This window comes from Mus pahari, chromosome 20 (assembly GCF_900095145.1).
Source record: "Mus pahari chromosome 20, PAHARI_EIJ_v1.1, whole genome shotgun sequence".
In the NCBI taxonomy this organism is placed as follows: domain Eukaryota; kingdom Metazoa; phylum Chordata; class Mammalia; order Rodentia; family Muridae; genus Mus; species Mus pahari.
Genome location: NC_034609.1, coordinates 29193652 through 29215694, shown reverse-complemented (window position 1 = coordinate 29215694; position 22043 = coordinate 29193652). Strand labels below are relative to the sequence as shown.

The 22043-nt window shown below is 47.9% G+C and overlaps 1 protein-coding gene across 1 annotated transcript in view; it reads left to right on the top strand.

Moving 5' to 3' along the window:
- Positions 1 to 15513, top strand: part of Ranbp10 (RAN binding protein 10) — a 58758-nt gene extending 43245 nt beyond the window's left edge. The window contains exons 5-14 of the mRNA XM_021220214.1: positions 1474 to 1496; positions 3453 to 3637; positions 7690 to 7802; positions 9139 to 9247; positions 9346 to 9494; positions 9681 to 9885; positions 10642 to 10763; positions 11226 to 11371; positions 11611 to 11722; positions 12092 to 15513. Coding sequence (XP_021075873.1) covers positions 1474 to 1496; positions 3453 to 3637; positions 7690 to 7802; positions 9139 to 9247; positions 9346 to 9494; positions 9681 to 9885; positions 10642 to 10763; positions 11226 to 11371; positions 11611 to 11722; positions 12092 to 12222 — 1295 coding nt within the window. The 3' untranslated portion in view covers positions 12223 to 15513. The remainder of the gene's footprint in view (positions 1 to 1473; positions 1497 to 3452; positions 3638 to 7689; positions 7803 to 9138; positions 9248 to 9345; positions 9495 to 9680; positions 9886 to 10641; positions 10764 to 11225; positions 11372 to 11610; positions 11723 to 12091) is intronic.
- Positions 15514 to 22043: the final 6530 nt, after the last annotated feature.

The window sequence follows — 22043 nt, the reverse complement described above, 5'->3', positions numbered from 1 at the left end:
TCACTCTGTAGACCAGGCTGGCCTCGAACTCAGAAATCCACCTGCCTCTGCCTCCCGAGTGCTGGGATTAAAGGCATGCGCCACCACGCCCGGCTATCAAATAGCTTTTATAGACTGTCTTATTTTACTTCCTTCCTTCCTCTTCCCAACCCCCCTTATGAGGTATAGGATCCTTCAGGTGGGCTAGACCACTTTGGATAACTTGCTAAAGGTCACAAGGCAGTAATTGATGAAGCTGGAGTCCCCTTCTTTTAAGGTCCTGTGAGCTTCTCCTTAAGCCTGGGAGAGAGTAGCTCCTTGGATCCTCTGAGATCCAAGGGCAGCTCTCCAGCAGAGTACTCTGTAATGAGGAGCCTCTGATGCTGGGACTCTGACCCTCAATTTTTGGAGGCTCACAAGCATCCGCAGGCTATTGGAGTCTAAGGTTTTTGACTTTCACTCCTTGAAGAGTAAAGTAGCCAACTTGTACCTAGACCTAGCAAAGAATGTGTCATCTGTCTTCACCTTGGGTTTTAGTCTGTGAACCAGTGTGAGGACTAGTGTACACTTTGTAAGACTGTGCTCAGCCTTCATCTGTGCTGCGTTGCTAAGTTCTGTTTCCTGCCGGATGAGGGTTCAGGAAGTCCTTTGGGAGCTTCAAGGAGTCAGTACTTTGTATACCCCTAATGCCAGAAGCTGAGGCGTTCCCACATGAGAAAAGACTTTATCTAAAAAAGGTACTCACGTTCTGATGCCCACCCACACACACACTCCTGTGGCTGTTACTCAGGTCTACTTGTATGTTTGAGGTTGCACAACCTCCACCCTTACTGCAGCTCAAATCTGAAGTCTAGAGATGCATTCCCCACTCCTAACAGGAGGGTTTGGGGGATGCACAGGCCATTGTCAGCCAGATAATGTCCTGGATAATAAGGAACTTCTGAGAACTTGGAACTCTTAGGGTCTGAAGGTGGGAAGCATTAATCTGTCAGCTTGGAGTGTTGGACTAGGCCTGTGCAGAGCTACCACTACCAGCATCTCAGTGACCAAAGGCAGCCCCTTTAGCCTCTGAGGGTCTTGTCTTTGTCTGTAAACTGGGAGAATGAGCACAGTGCCTGTTCTAAGGAAGTGACCTGAGGAGTGCATCAGGTAATAGATGATAGGGTGAGAGCACATAGTAGGCGTCTTTGCAGGCATATTAGATATCAAGAGGCTTGAATTTGCCAGCCTAGGAAATAAATCACTTGGTTTAGTTCTTTTTAGCAGATATTCTTTGAAAAGGTAGAAAAACTGTAGCCAATTAATTGATTACCTAAGGTCCTGGTTTTCCTTCTGATTAGATTATCCAGTAAGAGGAAGGCCCAGGCCTAACACTACCAGTCCCTAGTACCCTTGTCCATGCTTGACCACCAGCTGCACCTTGAGTTCACAGACCACTGGAGCCAAGGGGCCCATCCCTGTCTTATGATTGATGACTGTCCTTTCTTCCCACAGGTATCGCCTTCACAGATCTCCCGGTGAGTACTACAGTAGCGGGTCCTCCTCCTCCTGGGCTGTTGAGGGCTGCCGGGAGGGTGGTGGTACCTGCAAGTGCAGGGTGTGGAGTCTGGCCCTTTCCCCAAGCAGGGATGTGTGATGTGCTGCCAGCTTGAGGGTGCCAGTAAGGGTTACCTGCTGGCCGTCCTCTCTTCAGCAGCAAGGCCTGGTCCTCCTCCACGTCTCTTAGCAGGTGACAGAAATTTGTGGCATTTTCTAAGGCAGTTGTGGGTGGGGGTGAGGGGATTGTGGTGGAAGAGGGTAACTGATCTGGGTGAGATGTCTGTAAATCCAGCCAGTGGACTGGGTGCGGCACATAGGGATTGCTCCTGAACTCGTAGGAATCTGGTCCTTATATATGCCCATCAGATCTCTGTTGAAAGTTGTCACCTCTGGAAACCTAGAATGCTACTATTCAGGGTTTCCTGAGACTGGGATATGACTTTTGTAGGCTTTTCTTAGAAAAGGATGGAGTTCCCTGTCAGCTTAGTCTGGGATTCATCCCCATCTTCTCTATCCCATTACTTTACTGAGTGGTACAGGCATTGTCATATACAGAACCTTCACCCAAAATGCTGGGGGCCTGGCATGGGTCTATTTGCCTGGTTCTAAAAAGGAGAAGTTTGCTGACTTTGGTGGCTGTTTTAGGAGCCTGGGTATCCCATCATGCCCCAGGAAGTGTATTTGTGATTTGAGGGGCCTCTGAATCTTAACTGTAGTTCCCACAGTCGTGTTTGAACTTCCTGTCTACGTATCAGAATCCTTCCTTCATACCTGGAACCCCCAGAAAGGGGCTGTTGTCCTAGGCAAAGGGAGCAGACTCAGAAGAATTCTGACTCTGGCTGGGGAAGCGTCTAGGTATGGAGACATGACGGGAAATGAACTGACGTGAGTGTGGGCGGCGTGCTGTCAAGTGCTGCAAAGATTGGGAAATGTCCCTGGGCTTTGCCTGTGGTGTGGAAGATGGGAGAAAAAGAAAGGAAGCAGAGCGAGTGTAGGTTTTGACCTAGTGGTGGGCCGAAACCCATGTGCTCAAAACCGTGTGTGGTACTTACGAGTGACCTGTGGCCTGGAGAGTGGACGGTGAAGAGGGTGCAAGGGAGCCATGGGTGGTAGTGCACACCTGTAATCCTAGCTCTCGGGAGGTGGAGGCGGCAAGGTCAGTTCAAGGTGACCTTCAACTACATACACACAAAGGCTACATGAGACTTTTTTTTTTTCTTTTTTAAAAAAAGAATGGATTGGGGTTCCTAGAAAAAAAATGGTGTTTGGTGGCATGGGGAGGAGGTGGGTGGAGATTTGGGTGGTGGCATGGGAGCTACTGAATGAGGGGTGGTCTCACTAAAGTTGGTCATGGGAAATGGACATGACCATTCCATATATCATCCCGTAAATCACTGCTGAGTAAGCCTCTCACAGGAAGAGGCAGCCTCTCCATTACCAGCTCCAGAAGCAACTCACTGAATCTTTGCCTGCTCTCTGCAGTGTTCCTCCTCCCGTGTCACCCCATCTCCTCGTGTACCTCTTTTTTGGTAGCCTAGGGATCCTTGGCCCTGCGTCTCTCCCCAGAAGTCATAAACAACCACATAGCACATTTTTATTCATACATATGTAGGGGCATACAGCCCTGTCTGCTACTGTGTACCTTGGCTGAGTTCTATAAGGGGTTCCCAGGCCTTGGGGACACAGTGGCCTTGGATGCAGAACAGAGGAGGCTTTCCATGTGGGGCCTTACTTGCTTTTCTTTTTGTTCTTCCCCAGGCTTTTGGGTATAATTTCCTGCTAGTGAGGTAGACTAAATGTGATTGGTCCCTACTGCTCCTGCCGTGCAAGGTTCTTCCAGTCCTGGTGTTGGCTGGCAAGGGCCACCGAAGTGAAGAGAAGCCCCGCAGCCTGCTGCCTGCAGGGGCCTGACTGTTGTTCATTCTTCTCCTCAGGCCAACCTCTACCCTACTGTAGGCCTGCAGACGCCTGGGGAGATTGTGGATGCCAACTTTGGGCAGCAGCCCTTCCTCTTCGACATTGAGGACTATATGCGGGAGTGGCGTGCCAAAGTCCAGGGCACTGTGCATGGCTTTCCCATCAGTGCCCGGCTTGGCGAGTGGCAGGCGGTGCTGCAGAAGTGAGTGTTACTCCCCATCCCCCAGGCCCCATGGTACTATAGACCTGTGCAGTACTGCGACCCTGCTGATGGTTGCAGCGGTGGGCATGACCCTGTGGGCACTGGAGAGGACTTAGCTTCTGGTGCTTCCTCTCGCCAGTTCACACCGTCAGGGCACATCACTCTTTGTGCTTTGGATCTATCTGCTCCTGGTTAAACCTTGCCTGCCGCTGGAGAAATGACTCCGCAGTTAAAAACATTTAGTGCTCTTGCCGAAGACGTGTGTTCAGTTCCCAGCACCCATATCAGGTGGCTCACAACCACTTGTAACTCCAGCTCCAGAGGCTCTGACATCTCTGGCCTCTTGAGGCATGTGCTCTCACATGTACAAACCCATATAGGGAACTGCATACATACATATAATTCAAAATAATAACAACAACAACAAAAAAACTTCCCCTCAGCCAGCTCACCAGACTTCTGTTTGTAAGATCACCAGCACAGGCTGGGCATGGTGGTGCACACCTTTAATCCCAGCACTTGAGAAGCAGAGGCAAGCAGATATCTGTGAGATTAAGATCAGCCTGGTCTACAATAGTAAGTTCCAGAACAGTCAGGACTTTGTCTTTCAAAATACCACCACCAACAACAAAAGGAAACAACTAGTTTTTTAAAATCACCAGCAAAGCTGTGTTCCTTCCCAGGGCTATTCTGTAGAAGTTCTAGAACTACTATGGTTTATTCTTCTGTGGACACTTTTTTCTGCTATAAAAATCCGTATTAGCCCGGCGTGGTGGCACATGCCTTCAGTCTCAGCACTTGGGAGGCAGAGGCAGGTAGATTTCTGAGTTCGAGGCCAGCCAGGTCTACAGAGTGAGTTCCAGGACAGCCAGGACTACACAGAGAAACCCTGTCTCGAAAAACAACAAAAAAAAACAACAACAAAAAATCAATTTTGTTGCCAAATGTGATGGCTCAGGCCTTTATTCCCAGCAGTCAGGAGCGGTGACGGTGTTCTCTGAGTTTGACACTAGCCTGGTCTTCAGAGCAAGTTTCAGGACAGCCAGGATTATTACATATGTCTCAAAAAGCCATTAATAAGGGGGCTGGAGAGATGGCTCAGGGGTTAAGAGCACTGACTGCTCTTCTAGAGGTCCTGAGTTTGATTCCCAGCAACCACATGGTAGCTCATAATCATCTGTAATGAGATCTGATGCCCTCTTCTGGTGTGTCTGAAGACAGCTACAGTGTGCTTATATATAATAAATAAATCTTTTTTTTAAAAAGCCATTAATAAAAAAAAATAATCACATTGCAAGGCTTTGGTTTGAGGTCACTTTATACGTCCTTGGTTAGTTAATCTCTAAATTGTCTTGGAAGCCAGTGTTGCTGAGACTCCAACAGGAGGGCAAGTTTGCATCTTTATTTCACTAGCCAGCCTCACCTGGCTGAAGCAGTGACTCTTACTCCCCCACCTGTTAGAAGGTAGGTGTTAGCTTGACTCCCAAGAGTAGAGAAGGCCTGACTTCTACTAACCCTGACCATTGTTGTGCAGAGGCACGGGGGGGGGGGGGGTCAGGAGCAGGTGTGCAATCTACACTGGGCTCTCATCCACTCAATCCCCTGCCCCAACTCCACTCTTTGTCCTCATAGCCTCAGTATTCAGCCTTCCTTTCTTGAGGGATGGATAATAAAGCAGCCTTGAGGAAGGGTTGAGGTACAGATAGCAAGACCCTTGTTGGGAAGACCAGCATGACCACCTCTGGTTCCCAGCCTAGCAGGTGAGAATCGCTTCCTTGAGGTCCCAGCAATGCCATCCCCCACGGTATGCTTTCCGGTTGGGCTGGGGAAGAGGTGGAGTTACTTCCAGGGTCTGGGCTCAACACATGGAAGTTTTTTGTCGATATGTATGTATCCATGTGCCTGTGTGTGTCTTATGCAGCACTTGCTAAAACCTGCGTATAATTTGTGTCCTGTTATTTCACATAATTTTATAAATATTGGAAATGGCTGGGTTATCTTGGAGATAGACTTGTCACAAGCTTCATGTCTGGCTGGCTTCCCCTGGTGAGACTCGGGTATTAGCATCTCCCTCCCCACTTCCCTCCCCCTCCTTCTACTTTTCTCTCCTCCCCTCTCTGTGATAGCAATATAGAACGCAGATATTTGTGCTTGCTAGGCAGCCACAGTACTGCTTACCTGAATTCCCAGCCCTTGTTTCTTTTGCTGGCATAGATAACACTTTCATAATAAAGAAATTTATATTACTTCCTGGGATTAGAGATGTGGCTCATCAGTTAAGAGCACTTGCTGCTCCTGTAGAGAACCACGGTTGGTTCCCAGAATCCACATGACAGCTTTCGGTGGGTTGTAACTCCAGTTCCAGAGGGTACAACATTCTCTTATGTAGTCTGCAGGCACCAGCCATACTCACAATGTGTATGCTTACGCTTACATGCAGGCAAACACTCAGATATATGAAACAATAAGGAAATAAGAAGGGCTTAAAGTTTACTTTGGTGTCCTCCAAAGTAGTGTTTTTTTTAATTTAAGCTATGCTTATTTTGTTAGGACCTTATTTATTTTTCTTTTCTATGTATTAGTGTTTTACCTGTAGGTAGGTATGTATGTGTACTGTGTGTGCCTGGTACTTGTGGAGACCAGAAGAGGCCATCTGATCTCCTGGCACTGAAGTTACAAATGGGCTATGAGCCACCATATGAGTCCTGGGAACCAAACCCGGGTCCTCTGCAATTAACACCAAGTGCTATTAAACTGCTGAGCCATCTCTCCAGCCCCAAGAAAATACAGTTTAGAATTATCAATGTCCATATGGGCTCATCTGAACCATTTTTTTCCAAAATACATTGTTCTGTTTATGTTAATAATAGTTGCAGTTACTCTTCAAGAGTATAATATTTTTGTCTCAAATTAAAACTTTATTGAAAAACTGACACCAAAATAACAAGGGAGTGTACAGATTTTTAAAAGAATGTATTCTATAATAAAAGGTTACATTTGTTTTCAGTTCATGCCAAGCATTTTGTTTACACTATCTCATTTATCCCTTAAAACATAAGAAGCCTGCCAGCCACAGGTGACCACAGGTGTACAGCCTTAGAACATTCTCGATGTATCTGTCCACACAGGTCATGAGAGCTCATCTTTGTACACGTGCACGTACATGTACACATGTGCACATATACATATGGCATTGCTCAACCAGCTTTAGTAGGGTTAAATTGTTGTACGTTATGCCCTTCCACGAAGACTGTGCTCCTATTAACCGTGAGGTGCCTGTCTTTGCCTAGCAAAATCAGCCTGTTATCTTGAATTCTTGCACCTTTGATACATGGTATATTGTAAAGTTAATTTGACCCATATTCCTCCTATTCCTCTAGAGCAGTGGTTCTCAATCTTCCTAATGCTGTGATCCTTTCATATGTTCCTCACGTTGTACTGACCTCAACCATAAAATTATTTCCTTGCTACTTCAAACTATGTTTTTGGTACTGTTAACAAATCATAATGTAAATACCTGATATGCAGCTTATCTGATAGGCAACCCTCAAAGGGGTTGTGACCAGTGTGTAGAGAACCACAACTCTAGAGCCAGTGCTAGCAAATGGCAGGCCCACTGGGGACACAGGTACTTCTGACTAGTACAGATAACCCCAGAGTACCACCCTGTGCTTCTGACCATTTGCTTAAGTTTAGTTGTTCTGTCAAGTGTGGCTGTGTCAGGCATCCTCTGTATCCTGGCAGCTGCCAGCATTGCCTGGCTGGTTGCCATTCTAGTAGACCTGGGTAAACTCAGTGACTGGAGCTGGGCTTGTTGCAGTCTTTAAGAAGTCAGCCTTCTCTCTGAGCTTGAGGGCAACATATCTCAGAGAACTGTGGCCACTCCTATGACTTGGGAGTGCAGAGGGAAGCTCTTATTTTCTTTACCCCTTCATGGTCATTCCAAGGTATGTGTAGGGAGACCTCTTGGGGATATATGTAGTCTGTCCCCTCCAGTGCTCCATGAGAAATGTGGGTCTTAAGTGTTACCTTGAGCTCTTCTTTTTTTCTAGCATGGTCTCGTCTTACCTGGTGCATCATGGGTATTGTTCCACAGCCACAGCTTTTGCCCGAATGACTGAAACCCCGATTCAGGAAGAGCAGGCATCCATAAAGAACAGACAAAGTAAGGTTAATTTTTCTCTCCTCATGCCTTTTTACCTGTCCCTGACTCTGTAGCTCATTCCTGGTTAGTTTGTCAAGAGTATAGCCTCACCATATCCGTACCATCCTGGAGACCAACTTGCTGACTCCAGCCTGCTCCTGTCCTTCATTCAAGATAAAGCTGACACAAGGGCAACCAGTGTCCTCAGAAGGTCTCAGAGCAGCCTCCCTAACACACTTTGGAAATCAAGTGTAGGCCTGGTCCTGTCATGGCAGAGTCCTGTTCCTCCATGTTTGTTTCCTCGCCCTGTCCCCTGAATTCTAGATTCTACTTGGCCTCCTAGTCATGATCCCCCAAAAGGAGTTTTTGTTTGTACTACACACTGCTCTGCCTTTGCCATTGTGTCCTCAGGTTCAACCATTCTGCCTGTTTGTAGCCAGAGAGAGGATGACTCCGTGCTCAGACAGGGTGAAGCGATGCTCTGTGACTGTTGCCATGTCATCTACCTCTTGTCCTACCCTTTGCAGATAACCAATTCTCTCTTGACCAAAGGCAGCTCTCCTAGTAGTCCGTGCATTTGAAACATTTTAATGAAAGGAGAGGTGGGATAGAGAACAGAACACACACGGTTAAGAGGAGAGGACAATGTAGGTGACTGGATATGTGCATGTAAATGTGTCTGAGTGCCTGCCTTTGTTTCTCTGAGCCCATCATCTCTGTGTCTGTGTATGTGCATGTGTCTGTATCTTCTTAAACAAGCTGTGCTCAGCCGCATAGAAGGAACGGTATCCTATTCTTGACTTGGGATCTACAAATGAGAGAGCCTCAGGCCCAGAATCACAACAAGATGCACCAGGCCCTAGGACAAGAGTGAGAAGGCAATAGCAAGATGCTGATGGCCAGAGAGATGCCATTGTTAGATGCCAGTGTGAGGTAGTCCACCTCTTCTCCCAGTAGAGAGCACACTACAGCATTTGCAGATTGTCAAGATGTGGGCCCTAGCCCAAGCCAGTGTACTCTCCTTCCTATGAGGCCTGAAGAGAGAACAGTCTATCTAAAGAGGCCTCCCCAGGCTGTCCCAAGATGTCTCCCCTCACTAGCTCCCTGGCTTCCTGTGCCCCACAGGAGTGGATTTCCAGACTCACCTCCAACCTCTGCACTATGAGCTCTTCTTGTTCTCCCCTCATATTCTAAACCGGCCTCTGCCATGATCCTGGACAACCATATTCTTTCAGCCTTTTCTGAGAGCTTCTCCACCTAGCAGGGTACCAAGAGCCAGCCCACTGCAATCCAGGCTTGGGGCCAGGGCTATGGAGGCCATCTCAGCCCTCACTCAAAGACATGTGTTTCTCTACAGAAATCCAGAAGCTGGTGCTGGAAGGCCGGGTGGGGGAAGCCATTGAGACAACCCAGCGCTTCTACCCTGGGCTGCTGGAACATAATCCCAACCTGCTCTTCATGCTCAAGTAAGTCAGCCTTATGGTTCCGAGCCTGGCCCTCAGTTTGCACTCAAAGCCCACGGTGTGGGCCAGGCCAGACCATCAGTGCCCTGCTCCCTTCCCAGGTGTCGACAGTTCGTGGAGATGGTGAACGGCACTGACAGTGAGGTCCGAAGCTTGAGCTCCCGAAGCCCCAAGTCCCAGGACAGCTACCCTGGCTCCCCCAGCCTCAGCCCCCGACATGGCCCCAGTAGTTCCCATATACACAACACAGGTCAGCTATTCTCCAGAGTGTGCTGGGAAGAGCTGGTGTGGGGAAGAGAGGCCATTCCACATCATGCCTTTCTTTGTGGTGGGCTTAGAACTGGCAGCTAGGTTGGGTGGAAGGGTAAGGGGCCACACAGGCAATCCTCGAGGCTCCACTTCTAACATCCGTTCTCTGACCCTCCTGGCCTCTTAGGAGCAGACAGTCCCAGCTGCAGCAATGGCGTCGCATCCACCAAGAACAAACAGAACCACAGTAAATACCCCGCACCCAGCTCCTCCTCCTCGTCCTCATCCTCCTCGTCCTCCTCTTCCCCGTCCTCCGTCAATTACTCCGAGTCCAACTCAACAGACTCTACCAAGTCCCAGCCCCACAGCAGTACCAGTAACCAGGAGACCAGGTGCCTGTCTTGCTCCTCTCTCTGCACTCTGCTTCTGTTCTGTGCCTGCTGGACCTGCCCTGCTCTTTTAAATGCTGCCTTCTGCCCTCTACCCTCACCTCTGTTATAGGTCTGTGGCTGGACTGGAACCTGCTGACAGGTCAGGCCAGACACTTGGTTCTGGCTTTTGTCCCTATTCAAGATGTAGCTGTCACTTGTCTTGGCTCTGGTTTTGTTTGGAGTTGCGGCCCTGCCAGACTTGAACATGATGGCCTGCCTACACAGGGCCTCCTCCAGGGGGACTGGGCCTATTAGAACCTCTAGGGATCAGGCTCATGGACAGCCATATGAACTGGCCTGTGGACTGCAGCTCCAGATAGCATCCAACAGGTCCTAGGCATGCCTAGAAGCTGACCTTGGTTTGGGTCCCCGCCAAGGCCACAGAGATACCCAATCAGTTCGGTTGGTAGGGATGAGAGGAATACATTGAAGAGATGTTCACCTCAGAGGAGAGCCAGTGAGGAGAGAGTCACAGGGCAGCCTTGAGACAAGAATGGGATCACGTGACAGGCACCTGGAGATAACTAACCGGAGTAGGGCCGAGTGCTGACACCCAGAGAGCTTGGGCTGTTCTTTCATGTTCCTGGCAGACCTTCAGTTTGATGCCATTATAGGACCCGTTATGGTCTCTCAGGTAAACTCCTTCAGTTTACCTGAAGATCAGTGGTCAACAAAACCTCAAGGAGGCCCAACTCCTGTCTCAACCCTGCTCCACAGTGACAGCGAGATGGAGATGGAGGCAGAGCACTATCCCAATGGTGTGCTGGAAAGCGTCTCCACGCGCATCGTCAACGGGGCCTACAAGCATGACGACCTGCAGACAGATGAGTCCAGCATGGGTAAGTACCGATCCTTAGGACGACCCAGCTCCTGTGTTCCCCGAGAGGTCAGCATACAGTCCTGGTGCCCACTTCCTCTGAGGAAGGGCTAAGATGGCAGGCTCTGGCAGCTTGAGAAACTTTAGCTTCACTGAGTCCACCACGTTCTTGGTCATTTCTGGGTGGCATTCTTAAGGGGGATTCCACTGTGTAGGAAGGTCCATTCCTGCTGCTAAGACTAGAACCCTTCATGGCTAAAGAGGGTTCAAAAGTGTGGATCTCATTAGCACCGTGGGTTTGTGTAGGGTGGGAGGAGAGAAGTTTCCAAGTCTTGCCCCTGGTCTATATGCCAGGTAGACGTAGGCCTTTCCACTTGCACTCCTAGCTTGTCTGCCTTTCAGAAGCTGTAGCTTAATGGGGTCCTTGATGTCCTTCCCTCTTCGTTCTCCCTCTAACGTGTTTCCTGCTGGCCTCTGTGTGCAGATGACGGACATCCACGACGGCAGCTCTGCGGGGGCAACCAGGCTGCCACAGAAAGGATCATCCTGTTTGGCCGAGAGTTGCAGGCATTGAGCGAGCAGCTGGGCCGAGAGTACGGCAAGAACTTGGCCCACACGGAGATGCTGCAGGTACAGGATAAGCAGGCTCGCACAGAGCTGTCCCCATCTGATGCCGGGCTCCAGGAACATCTAAGGGTAGTAGGACTAGACCAGAATGGGCTCTAGTCATGTCTGGAGTGGAATGTGGGTGTCTCACTGTATAGCCCAGGGATACTGCACTCTCCTGGGTCCCATGCCAGTGTTCTGTCCTCTGGAGCTACAGAACTGCATATTGTGCTATGTTCCCCTCGCGGGGCTCTGTCCTTTAGGATGCCTTTAGCCTACTAGCATACTCCGACCCCTGGAGCTGCCCCGTTGGTCATCAGCTTGACCCCATCCAGAGAGAGCCCGTGTGTGCTGCTCTCAACAGCGCCATCTTAGGTGAGTGCATCTAATAAAGGTAAACGCTAACCCATGGGTGTGAAGGTCGGTGTAGACTGTTCAGAGGCTCCTGGGCTTTTAGGACTAATCCCAACCCTAACCTCCCTTTGCCCAGCTGAGGTCATTGGCTACTAGTTCAGTGCCACGTGCCACGTGCCAGGCCAGCTTCCTTATTCTAGAGCAGGCCAAGGTCCTCAGGTTTTCCCATCATGAAAGCAGGCCCACAGCCTGGTGGCCTGGTGGCTAGGACACTCAAACATTGACAGAGTCCTGCCCATAGCTTTAACTCCACCCTTCATCGTTAGGAAATTTGACCTGTGCCCAAGTCCTTGGCTAGGTATTGATCATACCTTGTAATCTCTTCCACAGAGTCTCAGAACCTGCCAAAGCAGCCTCCTCTGATGCTCGCCCTGGGCCAGGCATCTGAATGTCTACGGCTCATGGCCCGAGCAGGCCTGGGATCTTGCTCCTTTGCCAGAGTCGATGACTACTTGCACTAGCAGACCTTCCTGGCCTGCTCTGTCTGGCCGTCCTTCAGCTCTAGGGCTGGAGCAACCCTGTCCTCCATAGGCATCTGGAAGCCATGGGCGGAGTCCACTCTTCCTCCCTACCTGGCCGGTCCATCCTCCTTCCTTTCCTTCCTCCCTCCTTTCCTCCCTCCCTCCCTCCCTCCCTCCCTCCCTTGTCCTCTCCTCCCTGTCCCTTTCCACGTGCAGCGGCCTGTGACTCAGTATTGGCTGGTTACTCATGTAGTAGCTTCTCCTTTAAAGGAGATTTTTGTTTTGAGGAGAGGTTGGGTTTTTTTGTTTTTGATTTTGGTTTTTTTTTTTGTTGTTGTTGTTGTTGTTTTTTTAACTTTTTTTTTCCTCCTGACTGAGCCACCAGTGTTTATCTCGGGAGTGTTTGTGCTGAGCTGGTGTCTGCTAATTTAGTAATGAAGCCTATCCAGGTTGACGATAGCTTATTATTTTCATAAGTAAAAAAACAAACAAATGAGATTATATATATATATATATATAAATATATATTAAAAAAAAAAAGACACAGTATTTATCGTAGCACTAGTGGTCCAGCACCTCTTGGGTGAGGCTGTCCAGACACCATGTGTTTTTATTTGAGTCCAACTCATTAAAAAAGAATCATCTCTTGTCACTTCAATCAAGTGATTTGTTTATTTTAGGCTCCCCTTTTGTTGAGCCTCAGGTTCAGCTGCTACCCAGGAAATATGGGTTTTGGGGAAGGCTGTTTGGTGGGCAAGGCCAGACTAGGCTGTTTTGCAGCATCCCAAGAGGTATGGGTCTCTAGGCCCTCTATAGGTAAACAAAACAACTGCAGGTTCAGGGATTCAGGGAAGTGAGATGGGCCAGGGGCACACAGCAAAGCAAGGGAACACAGGGTCCGTAGCCAGCATGCTGTCTACCATTCTACCCTGCCTCTCACTGCCTGCCTTGCCCCTCTCTCCCATCTCAATGCCTGCCTTCCCTTGTTAAGATGGCCAAATGATTCATTACTCTCAGTTGATTGCCTGGAAACTACCTGCCTTCAACCCCAGAGCTGCTGTGTGCCAGGCTGCCAAGAGGAAGTCATTCCCAAGTCAGAGGCCCTTAAGGACAGGGCTGTTTCCTTCCTGCCGGAGTCTTCACCATCACTGCCCAACCCTGATGGGATTGATGCTTTCTGTGGAGAAGTTGGTACCTCATGGAGGTTGATTCTTGGATCACTGGTCCCAGAGTGGATGGAACCCTTGACTTCCTGATCCGGACTTCCCTACAACTTAAGGAAGGCTGCTCCCTATAGCTTGGCCCCAGCGACTCTTAGGAAGGGGAGACTCCATGGGCCTTACAAATGTCCCACCAGCTGTTTCACAGGATCCTCACAGCTGGCGGGACAACAACAACAACAAAACCCACTATCCCAGGGCTGAGATGCTGTCAGGACATGGGTAGGCCATCTGTGGAGGGGACTGTACCAAGGAAGAGAAGGGTCTATGCAGAGGACACCTAGAAGGGCCAGGATTTTACCTGCTTCACAGCGTGAGTGAAAAGCCTAGGCAACCTCTGCAAAGATTAGGGTCAACTATGGCAAAGCCACAAGTGAGTTTCCAGGCTCCAACTGCGTCTGGACAGGGGAAACTTTTGTTCTGCTGGTGGACACAGAAATCAGTGGTGGGGCTCAAGATGTTCTGTGCCCACCAGGCCTCACAAGGCCCACAGCTGGACAAAATTGAGTTAGACCATCTGTCAGTGAGGAAGTAGGACCTTGACTGAGATCTCCCAAAATTTTGCTTTAGGGGCTAATCCTACAGGCTACTATGTTTTCCTGGTTCCTGTCAGGGCCTTAGTTAGCAGCTCGTCAGGAGGTCTTGTCCTGTGTAAAGGAAATTTCATCCTGTCCAAGGCTGGAACACCCAAACTCCAAACTCAGGTTGGAAATATCAGGCTGTTAACATTTGGGAATGAAAACCAGAGGCATTTGCAGAACAGTGGAACAGGAGAACCTCTCCACCAGTCCTCTCCTTTTACAGTGAAAGAAACAGGTCCAGGAAATTAAGTGATTTGACCAAAGCCACATAGCAAATAGTGGCAGAGCCAGGACTAAGTAACTACTGTGGGTTAGACAAGTCCTGTCTTGACCTAAAGCAAAATGGCAAATGAGCTTTGTAAGGGGTTAGGTTGGCATGAGTTCAGCAGTGCCTGAGCGGCTGGCACCGTTAGTGGTGTGCCAGGTGGGGATGGGTGCTGAGACATGGGTTGCGGAGTGGCTGAGAGGGCCTTGGACGGCTCGGGACTGCTGTGTGCTGCGCGGAATTGTGTGTCCTCCTGGCTTGCACTCAGTACCATGGCCACCTCCCCATTTTCTGTGCCTTATCTCACTGTTTCAGCTGAGTCCAAGTTGTTTACTCTGTTCCTCTCCAGAGAGGCTTTCTGTCCTAGTTGGACAGCTCACTTTGGGGACATAAGCCTTTGTCCCACAAGCTGTGGGGAGGGCCAAAATCAAGCTGCTGGAGCCAGTTATTAGTCCAGTCCTTCTGCCAGAGGAGACCCATATGCACCCCCAATCCTACTGGCCCATTTCCAGGAACCTAGAGTGGGGAGTAGTTCCTGGAAGCAGCTTAGCAAAGGGCTGGACCTGACCCGGGTGTGCAAAAGGAGGACCTGGCCGGGTTGGATTGCCAAGTCCTGAGATAGCATTTCTTAGCTCACCTTCCCTGGGAGGCACAGATGGCAGCTCCTTGCAGAGCAAGGGCCAAGTTGGCAGATGACTCAGAGTCCCTCTCCCCCAATCCCTTCCTCCGAGGGTCTGTGGCTAGGTGCAGACTGGGTGCAGGACATCACAAGCTAAAGAAGTAAGGACTGCCTGGCTACCCAGCACCTTCCCAGTCCTTAAGCACAAAGATGAGGCAGAGGACTGCTGGGCATGAACGTTCCTTTGGTTGCTCACAACTCAGGTATGCATGTCATTAGGCAGCTGGGCAGCAGAGCCCTACTTCACCACCAGTCACAGGCATTTGGGCCTGTGGCCAGATGGTGGCTTCTGGCTGTCCCAGTGTCCACCTCTTTGCATAGGTCCCCTCCATTATCAACTACAGCTGAGACAGGCATCCTCCACATTGTGCACACTAGTTCTGCCTTTGTCCTTGCAAGTTGATATTCGACATTAGCATGAAACTTGTGGTGTGAGAGGGGTGACAGAATTCCAACACAAACATCCTAGTAAATTGTACTTGAGATGAAAAGATTCCTGTTGTATTTTGACAGAATTATTTTTATTAAAATACACATCCATGAGCAGTTGTGTCTGTTGTTCAGAATCTTACTGGAGTTGGGGTTGGGAGGACCTACTTCTTGGTACCTCGGGGACTTTTAAAATGTCAACTTTCAACTATGCAAGACTCCAAAAGGGACAGGGACTTGAGCTAATTCTTGCTTGAAATTGTTCTCAGACATGGAAAAAACAAATTCAACTTCAGAAATGTGGGCTATCGTGTCTTCTTTTCCTCCAGAGATGAAATAGGGCTCAGCCTCAGCTGAGGGATCTACACAACTGAGGGGTCTACACAAATCTGGCACCTAAGACTCTATCTAGGGTCATAGTGGAAGAAGGGGCAGGAAGATTGTAAGAGCCAGAGGAACAGGAAGTTTGCTGTGAGATTTCATCTAGAAGTGTCATAAGTTAGACCTATGAAGTCTCATCAACATGGCTGTGTAAACTGGACCTGAATCACCAATTGAAGTGGGAGAAAGCCTCAGCCTTTGACAGGCAACTGAGGAATGCTGAGAGCAGAAGAAATAGTTTTCCTCAAGAGAAGAGTCCCTACATTTGTTTACAGTTGTTACCCAAATGACAAGCCCTGAATCCTACACATAAAGGTAACATGGACTGAGCAGGTGATCTATTTACACAGCCTCAGTAAACAGAGGCCATTGATACTGATCTCAGTATTGACATTGAGAGAATGGGTGCAGGGAAAATATTGGAGGAAGAAAAGGAAAGGGAAAACTTTGTCATCAAATATTTAAAACAGCCGGGCGTGGTGGCACACGCCTTTAATTTCAGCCCTTGGGAGGCAGAGGCAGGCAGATTTCTGAGTTTGAGGCCAGCCTGGTCTACAGAGTGAGTTCCAGGTCAGCCAGGGCTACACAGAGAAACCCTGTCTACAAAACAAAACAGACAAAAAACCTAAGAAAAAATTTAAATTTAAAAAACAGTACTGGGAGCTGGGCATGGTGGCGCACGCCTTTAATCCCAGCACTTGGGAGGCAGAGGCAGGTGGATTTCTGAGTTTGAGGCCAGCCTGGTCTACAGAGTGAGTTCCAGGACAGCCAAGGCTATACAGAGAAACCCTGTCTCAAAAAAAAAAAAAAAAAACAAAAAAAAAAAAAAACAGTACTGGGGCTGGGGTGAAGGTGTACATCTCTAGTCCTAGCACTAAGAGGCAGAGGCAAGCAGAGCTCTGAAGTTCAAGGCCAGTCTACAAAGTGAGTTCCAGGCCGGCCAGAGCTATATATAGTTGAGATCCTGTGTCAGAGTATGGGGCTGGAAAGATGGTTCAGTGGTTGAGAAGGAAAACTTGCTACTCTTCAGCTCCCAGCACACATCAGGTGGCTAACACCATCTCTGGCCTCCCACGCACCTGCACTCAGTACGTACATCCACATTCAGGCACACAGACTGACACATAAAATAATAATAATAAATCTGTAATGGAAAAAAAAGGATGCAATATGTTCTTGGTATTCACAGGAAATGGATTCTGGAAGATTGCTTTTTCTTCTAAACACCAAATTCTTTGGTATTTACATACCTCATATAAGACTTTAGATGCACATTTTAAAACTCTGTGTGTGTGTGTGTGTGTGTGTGTGTGTGTGTGTGTAGGTGCAGGTGCACTTCCCCATGTATACATGTACAGAGTGTGCCAGGGACTGTTGGATATCTTCCTCAGTTTTACTCACTTTTTTTTATTTTTTTGGTTTTTCGAGACAGGGTTTCTCTGTGTAGCCTTGGCTGTCCTGGAACTCACTTTGTAGACCAGGCTGGCCTTGAGCTCAGACATCTGCCTGCCTCTGCCTCCCGAGTGCTGGGGTTATTACTCCACATTTTTTAAAGACTTCTTTTTACTATTTTCAACTATGTGTATATGAGGTGGGGTTATGTGCAAGTAACTGGTGCCTGTGGGATCCAAAGAGGGCACTGGATCTCCCAGAGCTTGTGTTAAAGGCAGTTTGAACCACCCGATGTATGTGCTGGAACTGAACTCTAGTCCTCTGCAAGAGCAGTGCCCACTCTTAACCTCCAAGCCACACCTTCAGCTCCTTCCCCTTATTTTTTTGAGGCAGGGTCTTTCACTAAACATGGAGCTTGCGAGACTGGCCGATAATTAAGGCTGAAGTTTTAACTTCAGCAGAGCTGGAGATGCCCGCCCCCTCCAATAGGAGAATGAATGGGGACAGCCTGCCGTGCAAGTGTAAACCCAGAATTTAGATTTAGGTGGGTCCTGGGCTCTTTTTTTTTTTTTAATTATTATTATAGATGAACACTTGTAGTATAACAGAAACAAGAAAACTCTTAATTGGGGCTTGCTTATATTTTCAGAGGTTTAGTCCATTATCATTATGGTGGCATGCAAGACATGGTACTGGAGAGTAGCTGAGAGTTCTACATCTGGATCCACAAGCGACAGATCAGTGTAAACAATTTACAAGTTGCAGGATTGGTTAAACTGTTAGTGTAAGCAAGCCAGGTAGTCTCTGTGGCCTGAAAGTAAACTGAACTGCATTCCCAGGGTTAACCTGCTGTACATGGCTACAGGAATCTGTTTAAGGGGAACAGTCTAGGGGGTACTTGGTAACATTGATAGCAGGGACCCTTTTCTTAGAAGTCCTACAGGTGAGCTCAGGTTGATTCCATTTATAGTTGTCAGGATTGGAAATGGAGCTTTTGGTTCGAATTCCAATCCCAATATATGAGGCTTTGGGGTCCAGGCATAGTTAGCATTGGTTTGAATAGGAATGGTCTCCATAGGTTCATTATGTGACTGCTTAGTCATCAGAGGGTGGGGCTGTTTGACAGGGATTAGGAGGTGTGACCTTGTTGCAGTAGGTGTATCCTTGAAGAACTATGTCACTCAAGGTGGGCTTTGGGTTTCAGTTGTTCAAGCCAGGCCCACTGTCTGTCTGTGTCTGTCTGTCTGTCTGTCGCTTGTGGATCCAGATGTAGAACTCTCAGATACTCTCCAGTAAGTACCATGTCTTGCATGCCACCATGATGATGTAAGCAAGCCCCAATTAAGAGTTTTCTTTTATAAGAGTTGCCATGGTCTTGGTGTCTCTTCACAGCTGTAGAACAGTGATCTGTGTTGGGTTGAGAATTGTTTAGGAACTGATACACTCCTTTTATCATCTCAAATACCAAAGGCTGGTATTTGAGTTCTGGAACTTGTGTGCCGGCTCAGACACCGGTAAAGGTGCAGCCTGTCATTCTCTGATGAGTAGACCATTGGGCTTGTTGCAGGGCCTGTAAAGACTTGGAGGGGGGTGGTTAGTAATGTCTGCTTCACAAACAGCTTAGAACAGAGATGGCAAAGCCTCCCAAATAAAAGTTCAAGCAGGGTGAAATCTTCTTGATATGGGGTCCACTTGGCCCTCGGAAGAGCAAATGGTAGGAAGATGGTCAAATTTTCGCCAGTCTGAAAGACATATTATTTAAAGGTCTTACTTATCCTTTGTACCTATCCCGAGCTCTGTAACCTATAGATGCAATATAGTTTCCAGTCACCACTTAGGACCTTAGTCAAGTTTGGGGAAGCTTCGGCTGTGAAGGCCAGGCTGTTGTCGGACTCCTGGGAGAGCACAACTCTAAATCAAGGCGTTAACTCCTAGAGGAGTTTCTTGCTGACTACTGAGGCTGTCTCCATTTGGAATAGGCTTCCACCCATCCAGAGACGGTATCTATGAAAACTAACAAATTCTTTATTCACAAGAAGTCTTGTTTCTTTCCAACATAGAGTTTCTCTGTGTTGTCTTGACTGTCCTAGATCTACTTCTGTAGATCAGGCTCCCTTTGAACTCACAGAGATAGGCCTGCCTCTCCTTCCTGAGTGCTGGGTTAAAAGGCGTGCACCACCACTGCCAAGGAGAATGGTGGGGGTTATCTCTGTAAAGGTTTTTTTTTGTTTGTTTTTTTTTTGGTTTTTCGAGACAGGGTTTCTCTGTGTAGCCCTGGCTGTCCTGGAACTCATTCTGTAAACCAGGCTGGCCTCGAACTCAGAGATCCTCCTGCCTCTGCCTCCCAAGTGCTGGGATTAAAGGCGTGGCCACCACGCCCGGCTCTCTCTGTAAAGTTTACTTCTCAATGTTGTCCGGGGGTTGATTTCTTGGGTATGGGCTCCTTCTAGGGCTTTTTTTTTTTCTCCATTGGGTTTCACCTGTGTACGAGTGGTTCATCTGAACACAATGTTTTTGACAAGGTTGTCTAGTTGAAGGATATAATATCTGGGCCTCAATTACTCAGCAGGTTTGGATGCCCCTAGGTGGATGTCCTGGTGGAGTTTGGTGGCTATTTGTCTTCCCAGAATAGTAGGAAGTTTGTCCAGCAAGAACAGCCACCTATTTTTTTTTTTTAAATTTATTTATTTACTACTATATGTAAGTACACTGTAGCTGTCTTCAGACACTCCAGAAGAGGGAGTCAGATCCCGTTATGGATGGTTGTGAGCCACCATTTGGTTGCTGGGATTTGAACTCAGGACCTTTGGAAGAGCAGTCAGTGCTCTTAACCGCTGAGCCATCTCTCCAGCCCCAGCCACCTATTTTTAACCTTCTCAGCATCTGCCTTTTTTGTCCATTGGGTTCTTTTTGTGTATAGTTTAGGCATTGATACAATTTGGTTTGAGCAGGTTGATCAAGATCTGAAGATGTCCCCATTGGTTCTAGGGTTGCCTTCTGAGTGGCTAAGTCTGCTGCTCTGTTTCGTTGGCCCTCCAGGGATCCCCTTTTTGATGCCCTTTGCAGTGGACATTGGGTATCTCTCTTGGCAGCTGTATGTATGGCCTCTAATAGGGACAGGATTTCTGGCTAAGGTGAGGACCCCACCCCCAACCCTTTTTAAAGCATGTCAAGGACATACCAAATCCATACCAAATGTCTGTATACACAGTGAAAGGTTTACCTTTCTTCTAGCAAAGTGCCTGGGCTAGTGCCAGAAGCTCAGCTCTTTTTGTCCCCCTCAGCTAAGGGGCTGTACCCACACTGTACTGTCCAGGGTGACAACTGTGGCCCCAGGATACCTGATTTCATCTTAAACAGAACTAATCCCATTAGTGTCCGGTATCTCTTCTACTTCTGTTAGGTCAGCTCTGACGGGTTGGACCATATCAGTCCGTTCTAGGCAATTGTGGAGAGGCTCTGTTGAGGTTACTGTCTGGCAGGAGGATTGCTGAATTGATGGCTACAGTTGTACAGCATCAATTACAGGGCTGGTCTAGGAAAGGTGCTTGATAATGACTCTTTCAGATTTGGACATCCATCTTGCTGAGGCCTCCAGAATGTTGTGAATATTCTTCCCAAGAAAACACACAGACTTCCTTTTTTCTCTTTTTAAAACTTACTTTATGTGTATTGGTGTATACCTGATGCCCTTAAAGACCAGAAAAGAGTGTCAAATCCCCTGGAACTGGAATTCTGCATAGAACCCAAGGTCCTCTAGAAGAGCAGTCAGTGCTCTTAACCACTAAGCTGTCTCCCCAGCCCAACACACAGAAACTGTGAGAACTGAAGAGAAAGTCTGTATTGCTGGCCTGCACCTGCATGGGAAGCTTGCCCGAATCATGCAGCTCCAGATCCACTTTGTTTTTTTTTTTTCCTTTTATGTACAAAAACCACATCCTAATTGAAACACCTTGATTAGCAAGAACAATCAGAAAAAAAAAAAAAAAACAAAACTACAGAAGACAAAAAACAAGATAAGTAGCCACGTGTGGTGGCACACGCCTTTAATCCCAGCACTTGGGAGGCAGAGGCAAGCAGATTTCTGAGTTTGAGGCCAGCCTGGTCTACAGAGTGAGTTCCAGGATAGCCAGGGCTACACAGAGAAACCCTGTCTCGAAAAACCGAAAACAAAACAAAACAAAACAAAAAAACCCCACAAGGTTAGTATATTAAAGGACTTTCCCAGAGCCTGGGGCTGTGGACTAGGTCTTAGTTGGATTATTAGGTCTTTGTTTCCATTTTGGCCAGTGTTGGAGTACGTGTGCTGGGTTCTAAGGTTAAAACGGTGTCTCTGACATGGCTTCAGTTGGACTAATTTCTCAAAGCCTGTCCTAAGGTATGGACCATTCCTTAGGCAAAGGACCCTGGGTTGTCTAAGACGGAGTGACCAAGTTGAGCAGTTGACATGTGTTCATTCCTTCTTGGTTTTTGTCTTGTTTGTTTTTATGTGTATGTTTTGCTTGCACATATGTCTGTGCACCACCTGTATGTCCTGTGCTCTTGGAGGCCATCAGGTCTTCTGGTACTCAAGTTCTGCAGAGTTATGAGGTGTCATATGGGTGCTGGGAACTGAACTCAGGTCCTTTGCAAGAACAGCAAGTGCTCTTAACTGCTGAACTTCTTCTCCAGCCCTTTTGGCCCTGTTCTTGATGCAATATGACTAGCTACTTCAAGCTTCTCTCCTACTTTAACTTTCCCATAATAACGAACTGTAGCTCGGGATCATGAGCCAAATAAACTTCCTCTCTTAAGTTGTTTTTGTTGTTTTTTTAAATTTTTTTATTATTATTTTCTTTATTTACATTTCAAATGCTATCCCGAAAGTTCCCTAT